The sequence below is a fragment of the Mustela nivalis genome, assembly GCF_964662115.1.
Source record: "Mustela nivalis genome assembly, chromosome: 5".
NCBI classification, from domain to species: domain Eukaryota; kingdom Metazoa; phylum Chordata; class Mammalia; order Carnivora; family Mustelidae; genus Mustela; species Mustela nivalis.
Window position 1 is genome coordinate 80,228,505 of NC_139024.1, and position 26,637 is coordinate 80,255,141.

Genomic DNA, 26,637 nt, shown 5'->3' on the forward strand with positions numbered 1-26,637 from the left:
TCAGTACCAAAAAGAAATGAACTATCAAGCCATGAAAAGACATGGATGAAACTTAAATATATATTACTAAGTGAAAGAAGACAACCTGAAAAAACTACATACTGTATGATTTCAACTACAGGTGACCCTGGAACAACACAGAGGTTGGGGTTGGTCCCCTCACACACTAAAAATCCATATATAACTTTTGACTCCTCAGAAAGTTAATTACTAATGACCTGTTGACAAGAAGCTGATAAGATAAACAATTGGTTAATACATATTTTATACATATTATATACAGTATTATTACAGTAAGGTGAGCTAGAGAAAAGAAAGTGTTGTGTTATTTAAAAAATCATAAGGAGGGGGACGCCTGGGTGGCTCAGTTGGTTAAGCAGCTGCCTTCGGCTCAGGTCATGATCCCAGCGTCGTGGGATCGAGTCCCACATCGGGCTCCTTGCTCCGCAGGAAGCCTGCTTCTCCCTCTGCCTCTGCCTTCCACTGTGTCTGCCTGTGCTCGCTCTCACTCTCTCTGACAAATAAATAAAATCTTTTAAAAAAAAAATCATAAGGAGGAATACCTGGCTGGCTCAGTCAGAAGAGCTTGCCATGCTTGACCTCAGGGTCATGAGTTTGAGCCCCAGGTGAGGTATAGAGATTACTTAAATAAATCTTAAAAAAAAAAATCGTAAGAGAAAATACATTTCCAGGACTGTAAAATACCCATGTATAAGTTGACCCATACAATTCAAACCTGTATCGATGATACATGCCATCCTGGAAAAGGAAAAACTATGGAGACAGTAAATAGAGTAGTTGTTGCTACAGATTAGGTGGGAGGGAGGCATGAAGGGAGACTTTCAGGGCAGTGAGACTATTCTGCATAATACAACAATGGTGGATACATGTTACTATACTACATCTGTCAAAACCCATAGAATGTGCAACACCAAGAGCGAACAAGACCGTAAACCTTGTAGTTTGGGTGATGATGATGTTTCAGGGTATGTTCACTGTAACAAATGCACAACTCTGTTGAGTATGTTGACATGGCGGAGGCTTTGAGTGCGTGGGGAATATGGTATATGAGGGGGAGGGTTATAGTGGAAAACACAGCAGAAAATCTTTGTGACCTTGTGTTTGCCGGAGTTCTTAGCCCCAAAGCGCGAACCATCCAGGCAGCTTGTGCCCCGCAGGGCTCCGCTCTCCCGGTTCTACCTGGGGCGGGAGTCTCAGCCTGGCCCCGCCCTGGAACTCCTCCGGCTCTGCCCCGGTTCTCCAGGCCCCGCCCACCGCCTCGCCCCGCCCCACCTTCTCTCGTCCCACGGCACCAGGCGGGGCGCGCGCCCGCCCGCTTCTCCACCCGGAAGAGGCACCTGAACGGCGAAGTTGAGGCGGTGCGCGGCTCGGCGTCCGTCGGGTGCGCGGGCCCGGCCGAGGAGCCGGCGCCGTGTCTATTTGGCCCAGGCGCGACGCAGATCCGTCGGAGCCTGCGCGCCCCCGCGGCCGGCGTCTCGAGCAGCCGGCGCACGCGCCCCGCCCCGCCCCCAGCGGCCTCCTCGAGCCCCCGCCGCCAGGCCGGAGCTTTCCGCGCCCCTTGGCCTCGGGAGCAGCGTGTCTCGGTGACTTCTGACACTTCGTGCCCGCCAGTAAGTGACAGCCGCAGCCTGGTTTCACCGTTCCTCTTATGTTTTTCTCCCCCCGTTCGTCCTAAGTCTCGCTCACATCTGTTAGTTCCCAAACTATTCAACTCCGGATTGGTCGGGCGACCGAGCTGCCGGGTTGCCGAGCCCGGGTAGTGTCAGAGTCCCGCGGAGGTTTCGTAGGGCAGGGGCTGCGCCCAGAGACGGAAGAGTGGAAAGCAGCCCTCTGAGTACAACCCGACTCCACGTTTGCCGAGCGCCCGCGGGCAGCGGAGCGGGCGGGCGGGGAGGAGGTGCCTGGAAGACGCGGGCTGCGGGCGAGAGGGGCGGGCCCTAGGACGGGGCGCCGCGGGGACAGGCGAGGGGGCGGGGCTCCCGGTGGGTGTGGCGCGGCCGCTGGGCGGGCGGGGATTCCCGGTGGTCCCGCTGGAAGTGGCCGCTTGGTAGCGCTTCTGGCTCTCGTCGACGCTTCACGCGGTCCAAAGGATGAAGTAGCACGTCGTTGTTAATTTTGACCTCACTCAATAAGGAAAGGGAACTTGAAGGTTGTAGAACAGTAAGGGTAGGCATGTTTATAGGGGTAACAAACTGCTTAGAGTTGAACAGTTTTGCGCAGATTTTGAAGGGGGATGCTGTTTTTTTCTTTATTCAAAGATGCCATTTCAGCAAAGACTAGGCAGAATTTAATCTGACTTTAATGTGAAGCACGAACTCCGCAGCTACCTTTTTGCCCTATGTGGAGCGTCTTTTGAATTGCTCAACTTGTGGCTCCAAATGTAATACGCATTTATAGAATCTTAGAGATTCATTTGTAGCAACTCTTGGGAGTCCAGTTTATTTGTTTGTTTGTTTTAAGCAAAGGCCACGATCTGGGTATATTGTGTGATCAATTATTTCTAAGTGCTTTTTCTGCTTTACCCTTGACTGCATTTATGTTACCTAATCAAAACAAATTATCAGTGTAGTGGCCATAATTTGTTCTCACTCATTCTCCTGGTTATATGTATACCTATCTGTCAGTCTCACACTGGTGTCCTGTAATTGTGAGAATTCTTGGCCTATGACACATACCCATTTATTCCTTCTACACCTTCTAGAATAGTAGCTTCCCCAAAAGACAAAATATTAAAAAGCCTGTGTAACACATAGGATGCTGAAATGTGAACTTCTGAAATGTGAACTTCATAAGTCATCTTCTATCGTCTGTTTGTTGGACCAAATACAATAAATGGTGGGTGAATGAAATGACAAATTAAAGCACATTTGTCCTCCAGTTCTCTGTTTCCAAACCAAATAAGTTTCTTAGATGATCGATTTCAGCCGTTTATTTGGAACTGCCCATAGCCATGTTCATGATTTCACTCCATTTAAATTTAATCCTCTCCTTTGTACTCCTATTCATACTACATTTTTACCACTGTTAGGGCACTGTTTGATTTGATCTGTCTCTTGGTTCTCTTGAGGGCATTGAAGATCTTTTATTGTGCTTTTTATTTCCCAGCATGGTATACTAGTATGATAGATATCTGTCTGTATACATGAAAACAGAATGGGGGTAGGTACTTTTAATCTGTAGGTATAAATTTAAAAAATACGTATTGCCAGAGGAATAAGATAGGTGAAGTAATGTAATATAGTATATTTATTTTCCAGTCCTAGTTATTTATCATTTAAAGACCAATTTTCCTTTTCTTTCCTCCGTTTACCTAGTTTCTTTACACTCTTGACAGCTGTTTTTGCTGAAGCCAATAGGTTTCCTAGGTTAGGAGGAGAAAATGAGAAACAAATTCACCTCAAATTGTAAATTTCTGAAGCAGATCTGTTAACTATTCAAGTCAGAACTGGCTATCCATGTATGTTCCATTTATGTAGCTGAAAACCCATGAATATGTATGTGTGTAGTGAGAGAGAATGAAAGAGAGAAAGGAGGATATGTTCTTTGTATAAAAAAAACCTAGAACTACAACACGTGCAAAGAAGTAATGTTAGCCAGAAGATTGCTGTTCAAGATTTTATACCTGAACAAATGTGTATATAGAATGTGGTTAAAAATAGCATTTCATAGGGTTAATGAGGAAGTTTGGAAAAGATAAAGGAAAGCTATTGGACCATTTTGGATTTCAATGATCAGTATAAACAGAATTCTTTGGCTTGGTTTTGCTTCACTTTCTTAATACATTTACTAAGTGACTGTAACAGGTAATTCAGATCTAATTAAGATTTTAACTCAGATAATATTTTGAGTTTATAGTGTGGCCCATAACAATTTACAACCAGTTTGTTTTGTTATTTTTTTGTTAACTTGTGTCTAAGTCACAATGTCAAAGTTATAATCCAGTCTTTTTCTTTAATCACCTAGATTCAAAATGAATAGTGATCAAGTTACACTGGTTGGTCAAGTGTTTGAATCCTATGTTTCGGAATACCATAAGAATGATATTCTTCTAATCTTGAAGGAAAGTGATGAAGATGCTCATTACCCAGTTGTAGTTAATGCCATGACACTTTTTGAGACTAACATGGAAATTGGGGAATATTTCAATGCATTCCCAAATGAAGTACTAACAGTTTTTGATAGCGCTCTGCGAAGATCGGCCTTGACAATTCTCCAGTCCCTTTCTCAACCTGAAGGTGCCTCTATGAAGCAGAACCTTCATGCCAGGATATCAGGTAAATCTCTTAAGGATTTTACTGCTACTTACTCTCTAGGAACATTTTGAGAATTTTTAACACATATTGAACTCAGCACTAAGACATAATTGATATTTATACTTAAAAATATATTTATTGTGTAGTTGGTGGTCACTTTTACAGCAGAGTAATGATTTTATACTGTTCTCTGGACATTTGGAAGGCTGGGATATTATCCATGCCAACCAAGGGGAAGGAGACTGTATGGAGACAACATTATGTTAGTGTGCCCATATACATAGATCAATATGTGTGTATAAAATTGTAATTCAGAGCAGCTTTATGAGCGTTCGTGACTACTAACAGAAGAATTGATAATACCAAGAATTAGGAAAGTGGTACATTTTACCTTGTGATCTTCAAAACAATTTTAGGAAATTTACTGTTTTTATATCTCAAGTTTAGTATTATGCTGGTCACCTGTTTAGGCACTCAGTTTTTGTCGGATGAATGACAGATTAAGTATCTTAACTTTTAAGATGCTGTAGTGGAGCAAAGCTTGTGGCAAAGCTCTGTCTTTAAATTATTGCAGATTAAGTTGGAGAACACATGTACTGTTTTGTTTAGAAATACTTTATAGTATATTTCAGAAAGGTGGGGATTTATAATCAACAACAATGCTTGCTGTGATTCGAAAAAGATGAGTCAGTATAATAGAACTTTTTGGAGACTAAGATCCCCTCCAAAAGACCATATATTTGATTTAATTGAAAAAGTAGTATTTATCTAGAATAAAATTGGGAATATTATAAATCTTTAAGCATTAGGACACTAGATAATCTCTTGGTAGGATCAAGAACAAATATTACTTTATAATAATGTTGCAAAAAGTTTGTTAAAAGGGATTTTAGTTAATGTTACTGAAATGGTATTTAAGAATGGTTTTAGTTTTAGGCTGTCCTTATGTTTAAATATGTTTCCATGCTTAGCTTAAATACCAAAATTTTGAATTTTGTCCGCCTAGGTGACCCTATTGGTTTCAGGTAAATTTAGCCTTCTTTTTTTTTTTTTCTAATTTTCTGAAAAAGTAAACTGCAAATTATGTTATTGCCATGGCGCATTCATTCTACAAACATATTAAGTTCAGGCATTTACAAGTCTTTTGGGAAACCAAAATAGTAGGGTATAGTCCCTCATCTAAAGAAGCTCAAGGTTGTAGGGGAGATAGCTATATAGTCAATTATTTAACAATGGTGTTCATATGCCCAAAGCTACATGTCTCTGTGTGCATGTTGAACATAATTGTAAAGGAACTTAGTGGCAGCTTATATGTTATGTGATGCATGCCTCACTCATGGTAGGTGCAAGATATATTAGCCCACAGAACAAGGAGTGAATGCTAGCAGATTCACTGGAGATTTTAAGAAGAGAAGGTAAGGCAGGGTTGGAGGTGTCCGGAGCAGAATGATCCAGGAATGGAAATAGTCTGGTTTTAGGTGTATTGCAGCTTCATCTTGGACTCCAGGAAAGGCATTCAGTTATGAAAACAGGTTGCCTCCATGTTTCAGTCTCCTTAGGAACCTAAGGCATTTTCTTGTTTGTCTTTACAGGATATACATGGCTCTTTGTCTTCTGGGATTCTTTTTTTTTTTTTTTTTTTTTGTTAGATTTTATTTATTTATTTGACAGAGAGAGAGAGATCACAAGTAGGCAGAAAGAGAGAGGTAAGCAGGATTCCCGCTGAGCAGAGAGTCCGATGCGGGGCTTGATGTACATCACACACCAACACCACCCTTTCACTGGTAGTGTTGAAAAACATACTTAATAACATATGTAGTAAGACAGAAAATTTAAAATAAGTTGACATTTCTAGGAAAACACTGTCTTAGCATCTATTTCAGTGTTAAGATTTTGATTGTATATGGTCACTTTTGCTTAACATATGGCCTTATCTTTATATTTTAAGCTTATTTAAAACTTATTTTAAGTTCCCTCTACCTGCCACTCCCCCTGCTTGGGCACTTGCTCTCTGTGAAATAAATTAAATAAAATCTTAAAAAAAAAAAAAAAGGATTTTCTTTGGCATTTTGTACCTTTTAAAGAGTTGCCTGTTCATTAATGGTGAAAAACAGGTTTTTTAAGGGATAAATGGTGCTGCTACGGTTAAACCTCTAGGTGATTCAAGGCTTGGAAACAGATTTATATATTAATAAATTCCGAACCTAACTAAAAAAAAATAAGAGCCTTCTAGCGCTTGGGGATCTGGTCATTATACTACCCTCCCTCCCTTTATCACTCAGCTTTGTGGTTTACGCAGTCATCAGTTGATTTTATGTGTTACCTGTGGTAGTATGCTTTTTGTTGAATGAGGTTACAATTACATGCTGTATTTAGATTCTACTGTGATGGCCCTCTTATTAAAATTCTGGTTATTATGTCATTTGGATGTATACTTTTATTTATTTATTTTTAATGATTTTATTTGTTTGAGAGAGAGCACAGAGGGAGAGTGAGAGGGAGAAGCGGTCCCCAGTGAGTGGAGAGCCTGATGGCAGGGCTTGGTTCCAGGACCCTGGGATCATGACATGAGCTGAAGGCAGGTGCTTCACCAACTGAGCCACCCAGGTGCCCCGGATATGTTCTTTTAGAAAGAGTCCACTGGAAAGCTTTTCCGCTAAGGTCAGGAACACGGCAGGGATGTCCATTATCACCACTGCTATTCAACATAGTACTAGAAGTCCTAGCCTCAGCAATCAGACAACAAAAGGAAATTAAAGGCATCCAAATTGGCAAAGAAGAAGTCAAATTATCACTCTTCGCAGATGATATGATACTATATGTGGAAAACCCAAAAGACTCCACTCCAAAACTGCTAGAACTTATACAGGAATTCAGTAAAGTGTCAGGATATAAAATCAATGCACAGAAATCAGTTGCATATCTCTACACCAACAGCAAGACAGAAGAAAGAGAACTTAAGGAGTCAATCCCATTTACAATTGCACCCAAAACCATAAGATACCTAGGAATAAACCTAACCAAAGAGGCACAGAATCTATACTCAGAAAACTATAAAGTACTCAGGAAAGAAATTGAGGAAGACACAAAGAAATGGAAAAATGTTCCATGCTCCTGGATTGGAAGAATAAATATTGTGAAAATGTCTATGCTACCTAAAGCAATCTACACATTTAATGCAATTCCTATCAAAGTACCATCCATATTTTTCAAAGAAATGGAACAAATAATTCTAAAATTTATATGGAACCAGAAAAGACCTCGAATAGCCAAAGGGATATTGAAAAAGAAAGCCAACGTTGGTGGCATCACAATTCCGGACTTCAAGCTCTATTACAAAGCTGTCATCATCAAGACAGCATGGTACTGGCACAAAAACAGACACATAGATCAATGGAACAGAATAGAGAGGCCAGAAATTGACCCTCAACTCTACAGCCAACTAATCTTCGACAAAGCAGGAAAGAATGTCCAATGGAAAAAAGACAGCCTCGGGGCACCTGGGTGGCTCAGTGGGTTAAGCCGCTGCCTTCGGCTCAGGTCATGATCTCGCGTCCCGGGATCGAGTCCCGCATCGGGCTCTCTGCTCGGCAGGGAGCCTGCTTCCTCCTCTCTCTCTCTCTGCCTGCCTCTCTGCCTACTTGTGATCTCTCTCTGTCAAATAAATAAAATCTTTAAAAAAAAAAGAAAAAGAAAAAAGACAGCCTCTTCAATAAATGGTGCTGGGAAAATTGGACAGCCACATGCAGAAAAATGAAATTGGACCATTTCCTTACACCACACACAAAAATAGACTCAAAATGGATGAAGGACCTCAATGTGAGAAAGGAATCCATCAAAATCCTTGAGGAGAACACAGGCAGCAACCTCTTTGACCTCAGCCGCAGCAGCATCTTCCTAGGAACATCGCCAAAGGCAAGGGAAGCAAGGGCAAAAATGAACTATTGGGATTTTATCAAGATCAAAAGCTTTTGCACAGAAAAGGAAACAGTGAACAAAATCAAAAGACAACTGACAGAATGGGAGAAGATATTTGCAAACAACATATCAGATAAAGGACTAGTGTCCAGAATCTATAAAGAACTTAGCAAACTTAACACCCAAAGAACAAATAATCCAATCAAGAAATGGGCAGAGGACATGAACAGACATTTCTGCAAAGAAGACATGTAGATGGCCAACAGACACATGAAAAAGTGCTCCATATCCCTCGGCATCAGGGAAATACAAATCAAAACCACAATGAGATATCACCTCACACCAGTCAGAATTGCTAAAATCAACAAGTCAGGAAATGACAGATGCTGGCGAGGATGCGGAGAAAGGGGAACCCTCCTACACTGTTGGTGGGAATGCAAGCTGGTGCAGCCACTCTGGAAAACAGCATGGAGGTTCCTCAAAATGTTGAAAATAGAACTGCCCTATGACCCAGCAATTGCACTATTGGGTATTTACCCTAAAGATACAAACGTAGTGATCCAAAGGGGCACGTGCACCCGAATGTTTATAGCAGCAATGTCCACAATAGCGAAACTATGGAAAGAACCTAGATGTCCGTCAACAGATGAATGGATCAAGAAGATGTGGTATATATACACAATGGAATACTATGCAGCCATCAAAAGAAATGAAATCTTGCCATTTGCGACAACATGGATGGAACTAGAGCGTATCATGCTTAGCGAAATAAGCCAAGCAGAGAAAGACAACTATCATATGATCTCCCTGATATGAAGAAGTGGTGATGCAACATGGGGGCTTAAGTGGGTAGGAGAAGAATCAATGAAACAAGATGGGATTGGGAGGGAGACAAACCATAAGTGACTCTTAATGTCACAAAACAAACTGAGGGTTGCTGGGGGGGGAGGTTTGGGAGAAAGGGATGGGATTATGGACATTGGGGAGGGTATGTGCTTTGGTGAGTGCTGTGAAGTGTGTAAACCTGGTGATTCACACACCTGTACCCCTGGGGATAAAAATATATGTTTATAAAAAAAAAAAGTAGGTATCAAAATGGAAAAATCTGGAAAGGAACATCCCCAATTCTTAATAATCATTGTATTTTATTGAAGGGATTATACTACCTATACCTGCAAACTCTTTATATATACTCCACTGTATTATGTCTCTATGCATTTAAACTTGTTCTAGTAGGGACACCTGGGTGGCTCAGTCGGTTAAGCACCTGCCTTTGGCTTAGGTAATGATTGGAGAGTCCTGGAATCAAATCCCATAGCGGGCTCTTTGCTCAGCAGGGAGCCTGCTTTCTCCTCTGCCTACCATTCCCACTTCTTGTGCTCTCTCTCTGATAAATAAATAAAATCTATTAAAAAAATAGGAAAACTCTTTAAAAAAAAAAAAAAGAAGAAAGAGTCCACTGATCATTGTTTTTCAAAATAATCCTTTTCTCTTTTCTTGGTTGAGCTGATCTGATTTTTTTTTTCTTAAAAAGAATTCAAATTTTTGTTCTGAAGTTACACCTTCTTCCCTAGGAAATATGAAAAGAATATATATATTCCATGGAGTCAAATTCCAAGATGTAAATTGATGGGTTTTTGTTGTTTCTCTCCATTAGGTTTGCCTGTTTGTCCTGAGTTGGTGAGGGAGCACATCCCTAAAACCAAGGATGTGGGACACTTTTTATCTGTCACTGGGACAGTAATTCGAACAAGTCTGGTGAAGATCCTGGAGTTTGAGCGGGATTACATGTGTAACAAATGCAAACATGTATTTGTGGTCAAGGCTGACTTTGAGCAGTACTATACCTTCTGCCGGCCATCCTCCTGTCCCAGCTTGGAGAGCTGTGATTCTTCAAAATTCACTTGCCTCTCAGGCTTGTCTTCATCTCCAACTAGGTGTAGAGATTATCAGGAAATCAAAATTCAGGAACAGGTAAATGATCAGATAAATGAGAAAAATAACAACTTTGAAGAAGGTTCTTTTCAGCTGTGGGCAAATTACCAGGACTAGGAAACCAATACAGGACTACAAATGGAACTTGTGTCTTCACACAGTATAGTTGCACATATATCAGAATACAGTCTTTAGAGACATGCAGTAATCATCTCTGTATAGAAAGCATTGGCAAAAGGGTTGTAGACTGACAATAATTATGTTAAAATTAAGCGAATATTTAAAAAGTTCAAACAAGCTGTATTTAAGGGATAGGAGAAAAATTAAATGGTTTAAGTGATTGCTGAACATTGGAGTGGTCAGGATTTGGGATTTTGGCCCAATTTTATTTGCTGTGTTCAATAAGGCATACATAGACACTCTTTAATGTGTCAGAGTGTGCAAGGTTTTCCTTTACTTGCCGCTGAAACACAAAGTCGCATTCAGCATTGAGGACTCAAACTCACGTCATTCTTTATACATCATTCTTAACACATGGCCTCTATTATTAGTCCAGGATGGTAGTTACAGCTCTGTCACTGCCGTATGCTAGGCCAGGAGGAGGGAATTGGAGGGACAGGGATCCCAAGTCTTGGGACTAGAGGTCAGGAAAAAACTACATGTCTTTTAGGTAAGTAACTTTGTAATTCTGTTTACTAATTGGAGTGCATGTTTATTTTGACCATCCACAAGGTAGAGTATATTTGGAGATATTTTTCCATAATGGTGTTTTTATTTTACTCTGGTTTTAGTGAGTTTGTAAATGGATAATAAGCACAACTTTCAAGAAAATTCCATAAATCCCTATCATAATTAAATTAATTGTATGATAATACCAGGGAAATAGAAACAGTAATTTCAAGAACTGCTAGGCTTCTATTAAGCATGTATTTAAGCATACTCAGTATGTGTTTGCTTTTCCTTGCTAGGTGCAAAGGCTATCTGTTGGAAGTATTCCACGATCTATGAAAGTTATCCTGGAAGATGACTTAGTAGACAGCTGCAAATCTGGTGAGAATTAGCTTTTGCTAGCTTATATAAGATGTCCTAAAGTACTGATTAGGAAAAAACTACTTTTTATTTTCCCAAGAGCACTGGGAAGTGAGTGTGAAGGCTTAATTGCTCATCTTGAGAATAGAAACTCGCGTGGAGGTGGGAGGTGATACATAATAGGAACAAATCTGGCTTAGCATTCCTATCCAGTCACTTGTTTTATAAGTGAAGAACCCAACTTGCCCAGGGTCACCTGGAGAGTTAAGTAGCAGAACTAGAATATGCACGCAGATCTATTGACTTTTGTCCAGGTTGTTCTTTTCAGTGTATCCTTGCTTAACAGCAGCAACTTTAAAAATTGTAGTAGATTTAGCCTTTGGTTAAATAAAATGCATCAGATAGTATGACTGTGTCAGATGTTACTGTACTCTTATTGGTATCTAGAAGAAAGTAGGTGATTATTCCTTTCTTCTCTGTGCTGGTGACACCCCTATAGGCGTCACATTGACTTTGTCCTCTGAGGGATCTCAGTGTTTCTATTGGCCAATTGCCCAAATTAGGAAGGAACTTAAAACCATACTGGAAAGAACTGTAGGTGTTTAGCATAGAGAAGCCTCAGGAAGGACATGACAGCCAACTTTTCATTAATTGGAAGGTTGTCATACAGAAATGGAATTACTGTTATAGAAGATACTTTTGGGTTTCAGTAGGCTGAAGCTCCAGGAAGGTACATTTTTGACTCAATATCTAATAATATAAGGGGTTCACCATGGGACTCAGATGATGGTGAGTTTCTTTTCCCAGAGATAGTCAAGCATAGGGTGTACAGCATCTTGGTAGTGACTTAGGTCTCATGATGGCAGTTGGTCTGGATGATCTACAATGTTTCGCAAAACAAAGACTGTGAGCCTCAGAGCTGTTCTGGAAATCTGAGGGCTCCAGAAGGGGTTAGTGCAATGTCATCTTGGTTATATTTTGATTTTGAGGCTAATCAGACCACTCATAGCTTTCTTTTGCCCTGTCTTAACTCATCTTGCTGCTCTTGTTCTCATTGGGGAGCCTGGGAAAAATCAAACTTTAAAGTTTTTGTGGAAAAGGGCACCTGGGTGGCTCTGTCAGTTGAGTGTCTGAGTCTTGGTTTCAGCTCAGGTCATGATCTCACGGTTGTGGGACTGAGCCTGTGTCAGGCTCTCTGCATAGGGCAGAGTCTGCTGGAGATTATCTCCTTTGCCCTCCCCCCTGTTCTTCCCACTGCTTATGCTCACTCTCTCTTTCTCTAAAATAAATAAATCTTAAAAAAAAAAAAGTATTTGTGGAAGGGCACATGTATAGAATGGAAGTGTTCTACATTGAATTTTAAAATTACTGTTTTTATAAATAATATAGTAGGTAGAGACGAATTTTATTGGAAAAATTAATAAGAGGTTTTGTAAATCAGCAGTGCTACTCAAGAGAGTACTCTAAATTTTTTTTTTTAAAAAGTACTCTCTTCTGCAATAGCCACATTTATTTTTTTTTATTATAATTTTTTTATTTGACAGAGATAACAAGTAGGCAGAGAGTCAGGCAGAGAGAGGAAGGGAAGCAGGCTCTCCCGTCAGCAGAGAGCCCAATGCGGGGCTTGATCCCAGGACTCTGGGATCATGACCCCAGCCAGACTTTAACCCACTGGGCCACCGAGGCGCCCCACAATAGTCACATTTAAATATGAGATATTCTTAATAAAAATAGATATTTTAAAAGGATTTTTAAAACAAATATATTATTTTACATATGTAATGTGAAAAGAAAGCATAAGAGAATAAAGGGAGCTTTATTTCAGTTGTTGGTAGAAGCTAGGGCTGTAAAATTGACATGGCACTAATTGGCTTTTATAAAGGTAAAGATCTCAGACACCGAGGGGATTGCTTTCAAAGGGGTAATCTGAAAGTTTTAATCAGAAACTTTTTACCAAAACTGACAGGCACTGAAGACTCTAGTATGGAATTGAAAAGTCTTTTGGATTTCCAGAATTTCAGCCCCTAAAAAAGTTATCCTAGAACTGTGAAACTTTGGTCAGTTTCTCTGAGGTTACTGTTTCCAGCCCTAGAAAAGGCAGATGGCAGCCTGCCTCTAAAGCCAGCAGCTTCTGCTCCCCATACACATTCTCAAGGCCTTGACCAGACCTGTGTCTGTGAAGAAGGTTTGAGAGCTTTTTCTTTTTCTTTCCTCTTCTTATTCCAAATAACTTTAAAACTGTTGCTTTTACTGTTTGACTAGGAATTTCCACTTGCTTTTTTTAAAAAAGAATTTTATTTATTTATTTGACAGAGAAATCACAAGTAGGCAGAGAGGCAGGCAGAGAGAGAGGGAGAAGCAGGCTCCCCGCTGAGCAGAGAGCCAATGCAGGGCTCAATTCCAGGACCCTGAGATCATGACCCGAGCCGAAGGCAGAGGCTCAACCCACTGAGCCACCCAAGCGCCCCTCCACTTGCTTTTTAACATTTAAGTTACATTGAAGGTAGGTCAGAAAATGGAAATGGGGGGCACCTGGGTGGCTCAGTGGGTTAAGCCTCTGCCTTCGGCTCAGGTCATGATCCCAGGATCCTGGGATCGAGCCCCACATCGGGCTCTCTGCTCTGCAGGGAGCCTGCTTCCTCCTCTCTCTCTGCCTGCCTCTCTGCCTACTTGTGATCTCTGTCAGATAAATAAAAAATCTTAAAAAAAAAAAAAAAAGAAAATGGAAATGGCTGGTGAACTTCAGCTGGGTATCAATGATTGTTTTTTAATTCACCTCAACATTCCCTGCTTTAAGTATTTCCTGTTCTTACTCAGACCTTAATCTCACTCACCCTGAGTCTGTAAAGAAAACTTAGAGCGCAAATAAGTCTCTTGGCAGAAGCAGGTATGTCTAATTTCTTATTCTATATCCCTGTTCTCTCCTACCAGACAGATCAAAAGTGCTTAATTTCTCCAAATTCCATTTTCTTTTTCTTTTAACATAGATTTCTTCAAATGCTTCATGTATAAAATATTTTTGAGCTGCCATTTCATTAAAACGATGAGGCAAACAACTGTGGAAATACAGGAGTTCAGTATCTAGGGTCAAAAGTATTTCTTGGTCAAGAGACTGCCCCCATCCAACCAAGAATCACCAACCTATAGTTTGAAATTTATGTCAAATATATTAACAGTTTATAGTTGTCTAAACAGTACTTCATGGAAATAACAACTTTGATCATGGATTGCCTGCTAAATGGATCAGGCTGTGGCAAAGTTCTTTTTTCATATAGGACTCTAGATTTTAACCAAAACCTGTAATACCTGGATCAGCAAAGTAGTGCTTATGTAAGCTTAGCGTGAACATGAAAGTATCCTTTGATAGAAAATAAGATGTTTTCATGCAGTACATCTAAACTGAATCTGAAAAAATCCAAAGGTATTTTTCTTTCACATGTCACTAATAATAATGGATGGAAGTGTTCATCAACAGCGCTTTTTTCATTTATCCATTGCTACAAACCTCTGCAGAATGAAAAGATAAATGGCATAATCCTTGCCCTTCAGGAATTTACAGTCTGGTTGGGAACCCCAATCTGACACATGCAGAGTAGTAAAGTCGGTGGTTGTGTCCTGATAACTGCCAGTGCAGCAGGGGATCAGAGATGGGTCCAGCTGGGGGTGGCTGCCGTGGTAAATGGGCTGCACAAGACGAAGCGGCACAAAGACGGAGGCTGCTACAAAGTAAGAATTGTAGTTCCCTGCAAATGACATCGTTTATGACTTAGTACAGAAAAGTTTAACAACAAGGCTTAGTATAATAGGTAATAGCTGTTGAGTGTATATTATATTCTAGATATTGTAAGAAGTAATTTACAAACATTTTCTGACTTAATTTTCACTGTGATCCTGTGACATAAATATAGCTATTTCCATTTTGTAGGTCAAAACTTGTAGGCTCAGCAAAGTGAGATAATTTGCCCTAGGACATAATCAGTGAGTGAAGGAGCTGGGATTTGAACCCAAATCTGATAAAATCAGTGCTCTTGGCCATTTTTCAGGACACTACATTTTTCACATTATCACTGCTATTGAAGTCAGTTAATTCAATAATCATTTATTTATTAATTCAATAACGGGTGCTATATCTAAAAGTAAAGTTTCTACTTGACTAATTTTGAAACAACCTAAGTATAATTCATTAAAATGATAGTAAAGGACTATTCCAAGTGCTCATTTAAAGTTACCCCAGTCATTTTCACCTAAAAATTAAGGGCAGACAATATAGTAAATGATCATTACTCTTGCTTTAGTTTGAAAACCATCCAAGCAGTGGCTTCGAAAGATCTTGAAAACACATGCAAAGCACCTACTGAATGTGTTTGTCACCATTTATTATAAAGTTGCCTTTAGCTAGAAATAAGCCCTCCATTGTGTCATTGCTATCACGAGTTCCATTCACTTAGCATTTACAGAACACTTTCTTTAGAAAATCAAAAGCCCTGCAGATTATACATTACACATTGAAACTTAGAGAGTAAAAGGCATTTTGCATCAGCAAATACCATATATTTGACACAGGGAAAATGAAGACTTGCCAGTTAGTTCAGACGCTATTTATTACACAAATTATAAATACCATATTGGATTTGGAGTATGTTCAACATCTTATATTCAACAAGATTTTTAGGACTAGGCTTATATTTTCTTCTTCTGGCCCCCTTATCTCTTATACCAAAATACTGAATGCCAACCATTCATTCATATATATCTGTTAATTGATGCATTGAATTGTATGTAATAATAAGCACAGATGTTAGTGTTTGGAGAATGTGCCCATGAAAGACCCAAGGCCTCCTAGGACAACCAGTAGAAGTTTATTTAATATTCTGATCACCAGTAATAGAATTTCCTCAGGTGGGAAGGAACCAACCAGAAGGAATAAGCAGGATTTATCTTGTGCTTTCATAGTTTATGAAAAAGAGCTTTGAAGTAAAACAGTGTTCACTTATTTCTTAGTTCATTCATCTGTTTTTTTTTTTTTTAAAGATTTTATTTATTTATCAGAGAGAGAGGGGGGCAGAGAGAGCGAGCACAGGCAGACAGAATGGCAGGCAGAGGCAGAGGGAGAAGCAGGCTCCCCGCTGAGCAAGGAGCCCGATGCGGGACTCGATCCCAGGATGCTGGGATCATGACCTGAGCTGAAGGCAGCTGCTTAACCAACTGAGCCACCCAGGCGTCCCGATTCATCTCTTTTTTTTTTTAAGGCAGTAAGTAAAATATCAATAAAGGTGACACGTAAAAATTAATATATAGGAAACTAAAACTAGTGTCAGTTATCACAAGATTGTCTCCTTTCCTGACACCAAACTGAGTATAGCTTAATCTTCCAGCTGCAGTTTCTACATATTCTTTAAATGAGAACTGTATGGTTAGGGATTATTAGAAGATGAACATTTCACCCCTTATTAATAACAATGAATAAATCATCTGGTAAGCTATTTTTCCAGTGAAGGGTAATAATTTGGTGTGATTATCATGTGGCAGATTAAGAAAAATAAAAATGCTGACTTTAGCTTTTAGCTAAAGATACAAACGCTTGTAAAAACAAACAAAAACAGAAGGGAAAAGTAGGAAACCTGTGGTGTTTCTTTGCCTTCATATTGTTTCCTGGATGAGTGTTTATTATTCTAAACCTGGTGGGAGAGTGGTTTATTTCTTATTTCTGGATCTGTGTGATGCAAGTCTATGTCCAGCAAGCAGTGTGCTCCTCCTGGACTTTGTTGCTACTTGGTGCTCTCTCCTAGGTGATGACCTTACTATTTATGGAGTTGTAATGCAACGGTGGAAGCCCTTTCAGCAAGATGTGCGCTGTGAAGTGGAGATAGTCCTGAAAGCCAATTATGTCCAAGTAAATAATGAGCAGTCTGCAGGGATCATCATAGATGAGGAGGTCCAAAAGGAATTTGAGGATTTTTGGGAGTCCTATAAAAGTGATCCCTTTGCAGGTTTGTGATTAAGGATTTAAAGCTGATAATTATTAATGGCATTTCATTAAGTAGTTAAATATGAGGTCTGTGATTGGGAGGAGGCTTGCATGCTAGAAAACTCAATGGCTAAACTCAAAAGGTGGTAGCAGTCGTCAGTACTTTTAGCCATAGTTTCCTTTTGAAGAGCCCTTTGCTGGTATAGTCTTTTTTTAATTTAGAGATCTTTGTGGAAAATAAAAGCTGGATTACAAGAGATTTTCCATTTCTGTTATTTTAGACATCTCTTGTTTTCTCCCTTCTTTACCAATAAATATACAATTCCTCCGTAAGTAGACAAAACACATCCTACTATGAAACATCATCCTATGAAAGTCTTATTTCTTTTCTCATGTACCTGAGATAATAAAGACAACTTCACACTATTTTAACTGAAGATTTTTAAATATGCAGTCAGTAGGAAAGAAGTGATGAGAGATAGAAGGGTGCAAAATATAAGCTTTGTCATCACAGCAAAAACTTTTGATTGTGGCAGTAAGTTACATAAACTAAAACATTACAGCCTTTAGGTTCATAGAGTATTTTTTTATTTAAAAATTCCAAAGATGTGTAAACACCAGTTAAATCTTCAAATGTCTGTTTTCATTCTTCCTTGGAGGCATCTACTGAGAAAAATAAACTGAAGCCTGTGATAGACTATTTTTAATAAACTTCATCTCAAGTCTCACACATATCAATTACTTTATTCTTAAATACTAAAGTGGGGTTCTCTATTTCATGGCTTTATTAAGCAAGCCCTTTAAGAACCATATATATTTTTAAAGGAATTTCTGTATTTAAAATTGTTTCTTAGGGTCGGGCCCTCACAAAAATCTGTAACTCTTCCTTGGACCACAGTCATTTCTTACTAATTGTGCTGCCACACAGCTCAGCTGTTCCTGTTACAGTGAAGGAAGGGGATCATATAGTGTTCTACCCAGACCAAGAGAAGTGCTTTGTGCTATCAATTCAAGAGTCTATCTTTTTTTTTTTTTTTAAAGATTTTATTTATGTATTTGACAGAGATCACAAGTAGGCAGAGAGGCAGGCAGAGAGAGAGGGGGAAGCAAGAGAGCCCGATGTGGGGCTCGATCCCAGGATCCTGAGATCATGACCTGAGCCGAAGGCAGAGGCTTAACCCACTGAGCCACCCAGGCGCCCCTCAAGAGTCTATCTTCTTTCAATTAGAAGGTTATGGATGTACAGCTCATTTACTGGATAAAAGGAAGAAGTAAATATAATGACCTTATAAAAAACATAAGAAGAGAGAGAAAACAAGGCAATTTTTTTTTAGTGCGAATGGATTCTGCTTTCTTAGTTTTCTGAGTACCCAGTACCAGTACTGTACTTCACCAATTCAAAGTGTATGTGTGCTAGTTGGGGGAAATAAGGGAAGGGGTGGTGGAAGCGGAGAGCTGTATGCCGAAGGATGTCTTCCATTTTGCTAGTCTAACACCAGGGATTTCACTCCTCAGCTCTTGGAGTTTGATCTGCTTCACTAAGATCTGACACTGGTACTGTCTAGAAGGTGAAGACTTTATTCCAGTCTGCAGTAACATCTAGGATCCTCTGACCCTGGGGCCTAGATGCTGAATAGAAACCCAAATGGAGGGATTGAGGTCTGTTGGGCCATGTGAACAGATTCAGGGATGACTCAGATCTGGGAAGGTTTAGGAAGTCCTATTCTCCTTGGGGTAACTGAGGACCATGCCACAAAAATGAGCTGGTAGGCTCTAGACACACTATTAACATGGTCTAGAAGCAGAAATTTGGGAGAGAGCTAGAGTTGGGGGAGTATTTACTCGAATGCATTCTCTTCCATGGTACAGCCATGGCATCTATTGCCATGATTCAAGGAACTTTAGACAACAAATTTAAGGGAATAGTTCTTCCCCTTTATTTTTCTTTGGTACTTCAGACCTCACTTTATATCTTTTGTGTTAACTACATTGGGAGGAAATACTGCAATCAGAAATAAGCATAAGTAATAGAGTAATATAATAGCTTAACAGTTAAGTGTGTCAGGTATTGTTCTATGTGCTATACACTTATTAACTCCTTTGATCCTCAACAGTTCTATAAGATACCATTATCATTCCATTTTACAGATAAGAAAATAGAGTCAGAGAGGTTAAGAAACTTGCCCAAAGTCAGATGGGTAGTAAGTAGTAGCACTGGGATGTGATCCAGGCCTCTAATCCCAGAGCCTGTGCTCTTTACCACTGGGGTATGTTTCCTGTTAGCACATCAGTCACTGAATCTACCTTTATTCAGCACAGCTGGCACAGAAGTCTCCCAGGTCAGTTTGCCTACTCCTAAACCTGCTTGTTGGGGCTATTCCTTCTTTCTTTGTGTGTGTAATTCTGGTCAGAATTTACCTACCTGCTGTAATGTCTTATTTGCTTAGATCCCAAACCTTCTTCCTCTTTTTTCTCTGGGCTTTCTTCCTCAGGAAAGAGAGGGATTCCCTTTGGTGGTTAAGGAGCTGCCTTCTAGAATTTACTAATTCTTTTTACTGATCCTCATTTTACTGAAAGATTTTCTTCACATTTCTGCCATCCCAAGTCATGTCACCCTACATTGTCATTGGATCAATTCTGATTCATTACAATAAGGAGCTTTTGTGCATAAGGCCATAAATTCTGGACAAAGCCCTCTTCCTTTCCCTAATGCTTTGGCAGAAAAGCTTCTGGAACTGGAATAATCAGCTAAATATTTACACGATTATTTTCCTCCTCAAATAGAACTGCCTCTGAAACATGAGCATAAACATGGAAGCCCTGAAACACACAAATTAGTTGCCAGCATGTAGAGAGAGTACCGTCACAGTAGTGAATTCCACATAAGAGAAGACCAGCTTAGTACAGGCTTGTTAGGATGGTATAGGTTCTAAGAGCCCCTGCTGGTTAATTAGGCCAGTGATCAAATGAAATACCTGCTTTATTTGTATGTGGGATGGGCAGATTCTCAGATTTGGTATTTTGACATTTCTGAAAACAGAAACCGAAACAGTGATATTCTCTTACTTAAAGTACATGATTGGGTGCCTGGGTGTCTCAGTGGGTTAAGCCTCTGCCTTCGGCTCAGGTTATGGTCTCAGGGTCCTGGGATCGAGCCCCACATCGGGATCCCTGCAGAGCAGGGAGTCTGCTTTCCCCTCTCTCTCTGCCTGCTTGTGATCTCCCTCTGTTACATGAAGAAATAAAAAATCTTTTTTAAAAAAGCATATGATCAGGGGCACCTAGGTGGCTCAGTTATTAAGCATCTGCCTTTGGCTCAGGTCATGATCCCATGGTCCTAGGGTCCTGGGATCCTGATATGGGGGCCTGCATCCAGCCCCCTGCTCAGTGGGGAACCGGCTTCTCCCTCTACGTCTGCCTGCTGCTCCCCCTACTTGTACCTGCTCCCCCACCATCAAGAAGATAAATTTAAAAATCTTAAAAAAAAAACAAAAAAAACACATGATCAGGAGCATCTGGGTGGCGCAGTTGGTTAAGCCCATGACTCTTGGTTTCGGCTCAGGTTATAATCTCAGGGCCCTGAGATTAAGCCCCGAGTTGAGCTCCATGCTCAGTGTAGACTCCGCTTGAGATTCTGTTTCCTCCCTCTACCCCTCCTGCTCATGCTCTCTCTTTAAAATAAAAAAAATCTTAAACAACAACACATGATCAGAAGAATCTGAGACTTCCCTCTTGGATTGCTAGAATTATAGTTTATATGATCTTTTTAATACTGTGATACCCTGGTAACTTCTTCTAGGTAAAGAGACTTTACCAAATTGTTCAGAGCAAATGCTGAATTGACTCACAGGGTAGATTATTTTACTTCTTTCTTAGACCTCTGGAGAAGCTCCATGAGCTCCAAGTACCTCTTGTATTTAAAAATTACTGGCTCCTGCAATCCGACTTACTGAGATTGAGCACCTTCATTTTATTTAGGCAGTGGAGTAAAGTGCAATGGTATTTTAAAGGGATAATGTTGGCTTAATGAGGGAATAAAGGAGATTCCTTTGTCTCTGTAAAGTATGATAAATTTATAGAAACTTAAGCAGGTATAAAAATAAAAAGGAAGGAATAAAAAAGCAGACTTCCTATCGTGGCATTAATAAGAGAAGGAATTTTAGGACCAAAACAGTTATTTACTCATGTAGGATTTGGAAGTGGTTCTCTTGATATTAGATGGCAGAGTATATTTCTAGGAAGTTAGGATAAGAAGAAATTTCAGATAGGATTTCTTGAAAACTGTTCGTAACATCTGACCTTTCTGCCTTTCCTAGGAAGGAATGAAATATTGGCCAGCTTGTGCCCTCAAGTTTTTGGAATGTACTTAGTAAAGCTTGCTGTGGCCCTGGTGCTGGCTGGTGGGATTCAAAGGACTGATGCTACAGGAACACGGGTCAGAGGTTAGTACCTATTAAAACTTTTTGAGAAATGTTAATACATACAAGGTAAGAAGTTAGAATTTTCCTTTCCTGAATAAAAATGACTTTTTGAGCTTTATTTTCTAACCATATTTTTTTTAAAAAGAATTTATTTATTTGACAGAGCGATCACAAGTAGGCAGAGAGGCAGGCAGAGAGAGAGGAGGAAGCAGGCTCCCTGCCGAGCAGAGAGCCCGACGTGGGGCTCGATCCCAGGACCCTGGACCCAAGGCAGAGGCTTTAACCCACTGAGTCACCCAGGCGCCCCACTAACCATAATCTTTTAAAGCTGACAGTTGCCCAATACTTAGTCCAGCATCTATATATCAAAAGGTAATTTCTAGAATTATAAAGACTTAAAGAAATTTTAAGTGTTTTGAGGAACATCTATTTTTGCTCCAGTCTGTAAAGGTGCCACAAAATAAAATCTTTTACATTTTGATTACTATCTTTTCCTTTGGATCCCCAGTCTGTCTTCAAGAGGAAAAGATTAGATAGTGCTTTTTAAGGTCTCCAAGTCAGTGTCTCTCCATCTGTGACTGTCAGTGTGTTTCTCTCAGACTGTTGCTCTCAGTCATCTGCCTGCTGATTCCCCTTCTGCTGGTAGGTTGCAGAAGTGCCATCTGCCATGAGGTGCTGCTGTAGGTCATACGTTCAAGCAAAGATTACTCGAAGTGTATAATTATGTTCAAATGGCAGAAAGCTCTTTTGCAGCTAACACATTTAACTGACCTGAATCTGGCATAAAGTAGGTTTATTATGGCCCTTATATAGGCCACCTGAGGGTCATAATAACCAAAGACTAAAAGGACATTGTTATAAACAAGGCTGTTAGTAAGATTTCTAAAACCATACGGTACAATATGGAATAGAAAGTATAAAAAGTTTATGTGTATTGTATGTTTTGATCAAATTCCAGCACTCTGCTAAATGTTGAGCTTAAGAAGGCGTTTCCTATTAATGTATTTAGGAAATACTTGAGTATAACTGAATAAATTGATGAATGAGATAATACATACCAAAAGATACTTATATGTTCATTTGTTACATTTGAAAATAAGTACTTTAAGGTAGATTATTTAATTAAATTACTACAATTGCATAAAATGGAAAGGTCTTCATTTAACTGTTATAATCATAAGCGATTTGATACTTATAAAGCACTTATAAAGGCTTGAACACTTAAAAATACTTAAATAAAAATGGAATAAAATATTTGTATGGCTTGTTTGCAAAGATTTAGCCAAGCAGTTTGGTATTTAAAAATAGATTAAGGGGTGCCTGAGTGGGTTACTTGGTTAAGTGTCTGCCTTCGGCTCAGGTCATGATCCTGGGGTCCTTGGATTGAGTCCCACATCAGGTTCCCTGCTCTGCGTGGAGCTTGCTTCTCCCTCTCTGATTGCCCCTCCCCCTGCTTATATTGTCTGGCTAATAAATAAAATCTTTAAAATAAAAAATAAAATCAGAAACTTTATAAGCCAAAAATTTTTTAAATGTTAGGCATATCCCTGAACATCTGGAAATAGCACAGTCTATTAAATTAAATTATAAATATCATATTCATAAATCACTTAAAATTATTATTTATGATGATAGTTAACTTTTCTAAAGATAACTGGTTAAGTCTGCCCTTAAATGACCTTAAGTAAATAGCAGAAGCATAAAATGTAAATTGTGTTGGCATTCCAAGTATACCATTTTCTTCTTGATTAATTATACTTAATTCATGGAAATTTGAAAGTTTACTAACTTTTTTCTAGGCGAATCTCATCTTTTATTGGTTGGGGATCCTGGCACAGGGAAATCTCAATTCCTCAAGTATGCAGCAAAGATTACACCACGCTCTGTGCTCACCACAGGAATTGGATCTACTAGTGCAGGTATTTTACATGACAATTTCAGTTAATTTGACTTTACAACAGACAGTAACACAATGTTTTTCTGATGAAAAAGTACCTAACATAGGATAAATTTCAAGCTAATTTTTGAGTTACTGCCAAAAATCAAAGAAAATATATAGCACCTACTTCTGTAGCTCTAAGAAAATGTTTTAAAAGCTCCACTTTCACTTAATTTTCCTAAAACTTATCCCATATATTTTTTTGCATCTTAGTTTTGAAAAATCCTATTTAATGAAGAAAAAGCATGCACCATCTTGCATTTTATGAAGACCTAGTAAACAAAACATTGAGATAAATGGGGGAAAAAAATCTCCCTTTATCAAAGTAGATCGATGGCATAGAGCTTGAGGCATTTTTGTGCTTGTAGATCTCAAGGGCAACAGTAGCTCCTACTGAAAATTCAGTAGAAAATTTGTCTTAATACGTGGAAAGCACACTTTCACTGCATTGTGGAGCTTCATTCATATATTGCAATGATTCTTCAAGTACACTTAAAAGCCTCTGCAGATCAAATGTCAGGATGTGATTATAAAGTAACTTTAGGAAAATTATTAGAAAGCCTGTCTTGATGCGATTTTGTATTTTACACTGTTGTGATTGGGGAAATATTTCTCCTGTACTTCTGTCTGTAATGGGCCTTTGGTTTCACAGATTTTACAAATGTTCTTTGCTACTTATTAAGGGAAGCCTGTGCTGAAATTTCTTATGAGAAACTTATACTATAAAACTTCTCATAAAGCAGCAAATGCTGCATTAATGGTCCTACATGAGGAAAGCCCCATTCTAAGGGGCTCTTAGATTTTGAAATATAACTGAATAGTACATTAAGCATTGATGAGAAGGGATTTGTGAATGGAGAGGCAACTCAAAGTTCAGCATACTGGAAGGGTAGTAAGCAAGAATATATAAAGAACACATTATGTGCATTTAAAAATTCTTATGACCCAGGGTTCTAGAGTTCTTTATAAAATGATGCCGGTAACAGACAAATAAAAACGTTTGCCAAGTAATTATGTGGAATGTTTCGTAAGTTAACTATATGGAGGGCCAAGAAATGCATCCAGGCTATCTGGTGGGCTACCAGTAATTTCAGAACATTTGGACAGTTTTCAAGTGAATGGCTGCTGATTCACTGTCCTAGCACTTTTCTCTTTTTTTAAAGCATCAAGATCATACTCCAAAAGACAGGTACGGGGAATATAAATTTTAGAAAGAAAGAAAAGTCATTGCTAAGTCTCATCTATTCAAAAGGCCAGACTAGCCTTTCTTTAAACTGAGTATCACAGTCCCTTAGAGTCATAAATGCCAGTTCAGGGAGTCAAAACCAGCACTTTAAAAATGAAATACAATAAAAGATACCAGAATATACTGCAACAATAAAGATGCACTATATGGGTGCATTTTCATGACAACATATAAATACTTGTGTTTCAGAATCATATACTTTTTTATATGTATCAGGGATTAAAAAATTAGGGATTTCAAAAATTGCTTCCATAGATTTCCTTGGTAAAATTAGAAACCCCAAATCTTAAAACCAAACAATAAGACCACATGGAAGCCTAAGGTTATAGAAGGTTATAAGTGAACAAGTGCATGCATGCTCCTCAGATTTCTAGCTCAACTGATATCCTCATTCCCTCCAGCCTACTTGCTTCTTTCTTCTGTGGTGTAATTGGTTCATGTTTATGTTTTCATGAAAGAACTATTTACTATGATCAAAAAGGAAAAAACTGTTCCAAACATTTTAGCTATACTTCATATAGTGTCTCTAAATGAAGCTAAACGGGGGGAAAATAAAACCACTGTGCTATAGTTGGAGTTCTAAATCTTACAGAATTATAAAAATTCTGAAAGAAGACTTAAAATGTAAGTCTTAACCTTTTGTGAAAATTAGCTGTTTACAAATTGATGTAAAAACCTAACTCTTGGTATTAATACAAATCAGTCACTATAATTAGTCGGAATAAAAACTCAGCAGTAAATTGCTTTATTTGGTAATTTGGCTTTATATATGCTTTATTTCTAACAAGCCCATATCTTGTTATATTAATCACTGAGCTCTTTGTTGGAAATTTTACTTTTATTTTCATTTTAATATTTTAACATTTTCCTTAATTGCAAATAGACAAAAATGAAATTTTCTTCATATGGTTTTAACAGTTGGATGCATTTTATTTTTAAAATCTATGAACTAGTTAGTGGACAGTATTTTGATAATCTGGTATATTAAATTTCAAAGTTTAACATTTAGCAAAATTTTCCTTCACAAATTCTTTTTTAGAATGACAGGAAATATATACAACTTAAATTCCACATTCAGACAAAATGCCCTTTTCCCTTCCTCAAAATAAAAGCTTTAAAAAGTGCAGTATAAAAGTTTTAGATATAAAGGCACTGCATAACTGTATCATATGGCTAATGTCTTGCTTAGCAGCAAGAGTAATGAGAATATTCTACACTTAATTTAATGAAGCACAGGAAACTTTGAGGAAGGACCTAGCTCTCATCAAAGAAAAAGAACCTTTTGGCCCACTTAGTTAATGGATTCCTTTCCAAGATTACTTTTTAAAAACTTATCTGGAAAGGCTATCTAAAATATGTCAACCACAAATATGCCTAATCTTATTCTGCATGAGTGTTAAGGGATATGGAGAAGAGTACCACATGTGTGAAAATAGATATTTTTCCAAAATAGTGACTCATCTATTATGATAAAGCTAAATACACCTTCCCAAATCCACTTTTTTTTTTTTTTTAAATAAACACTGTCAACAACAGATGATCTATCAAGTCAATTTTGAAGGGTCAAGTTCATTGTATTTTTATAAATCTCATGAATAGATCTAAGTCATTATAATATCCTGTTCTTAAACTTAGCGCGTTTATGTCTGCTCTTGACATGCTGAAGTCACTGGGTAGAAATGATGGATGATTCAAGGAGTATTCAGATGTCCTAAATGGTTATAAAACAAAGGACCTTACGAACAATTAACCACATTTGTTATCATCTTAGAAACTAAACTGAATGCTGTCTAACATTCCGTGTAATAGTTGCCATAAGAGGCTTCAAGGTGGCCTAGAAAATCAGGTCCTAAAGTTCGTGGTAGCATATAGTGGACTTCAAATCCCTTCTTTAAGGACATTGACAA

At 38.8% G+C, this 26,637-nt stretch overlaps 1 protein-coding gene across 9 annotated transcripts in view; it reads left to right on the plus strand.

The window, feature by feature from the left end:
* The first annotated feature begins 1,273 nt into the window (after nt 1-1,273).
* The window catches only part of MCM9 (minichromosome maintenance 9 homologous recombination repair factor), a 95,183-nt gene continuing 69,819 nt past the window's right edge, over nt 1,274-26,637 (plus strand). For 2 of the 9 annotated variants that reach the window (XR_014311863.1, XM_082730944.1), the window contains exons 1-8: nt 1,292-1,631; nt 2,723-2,856; nt 3,985-4,295; nt 9,850-10,166; nt 11,096-11,177; nt 16,946-17,146; nt 21,441-21,566; nt 23,345-23,464. Coding sequence is in view for 6 of the 9 variants with exons in the window: in XM_082730944.1 (XP_082587070.1) it covers nt 3,992-4,295; nt 9,850-10,166; nt 11,096-11,177; nt 16,946-17,146; nt 21,441-21,566; nt 23,345-23,464 (1,150 nt within the window). In the remaining 3 variants the exon portion in view is untranslated. Of the gene's footprint in view, nt 1,632-2,722; nt 2,857-3,984; nt 4,296-9,849; nt 10,167-11,095; nt 11,178-16,945; nt 17,147-21,440; nt 21,567-23,344; nt 23,465-23,697; nt 25,995-26,637 lie in introns of those variants that run through there. The other 7 variants (XR_014311865.1, XM_082730948.1, XM_082730947.1 and 4 more) reach the window with 6 other exon arrangements.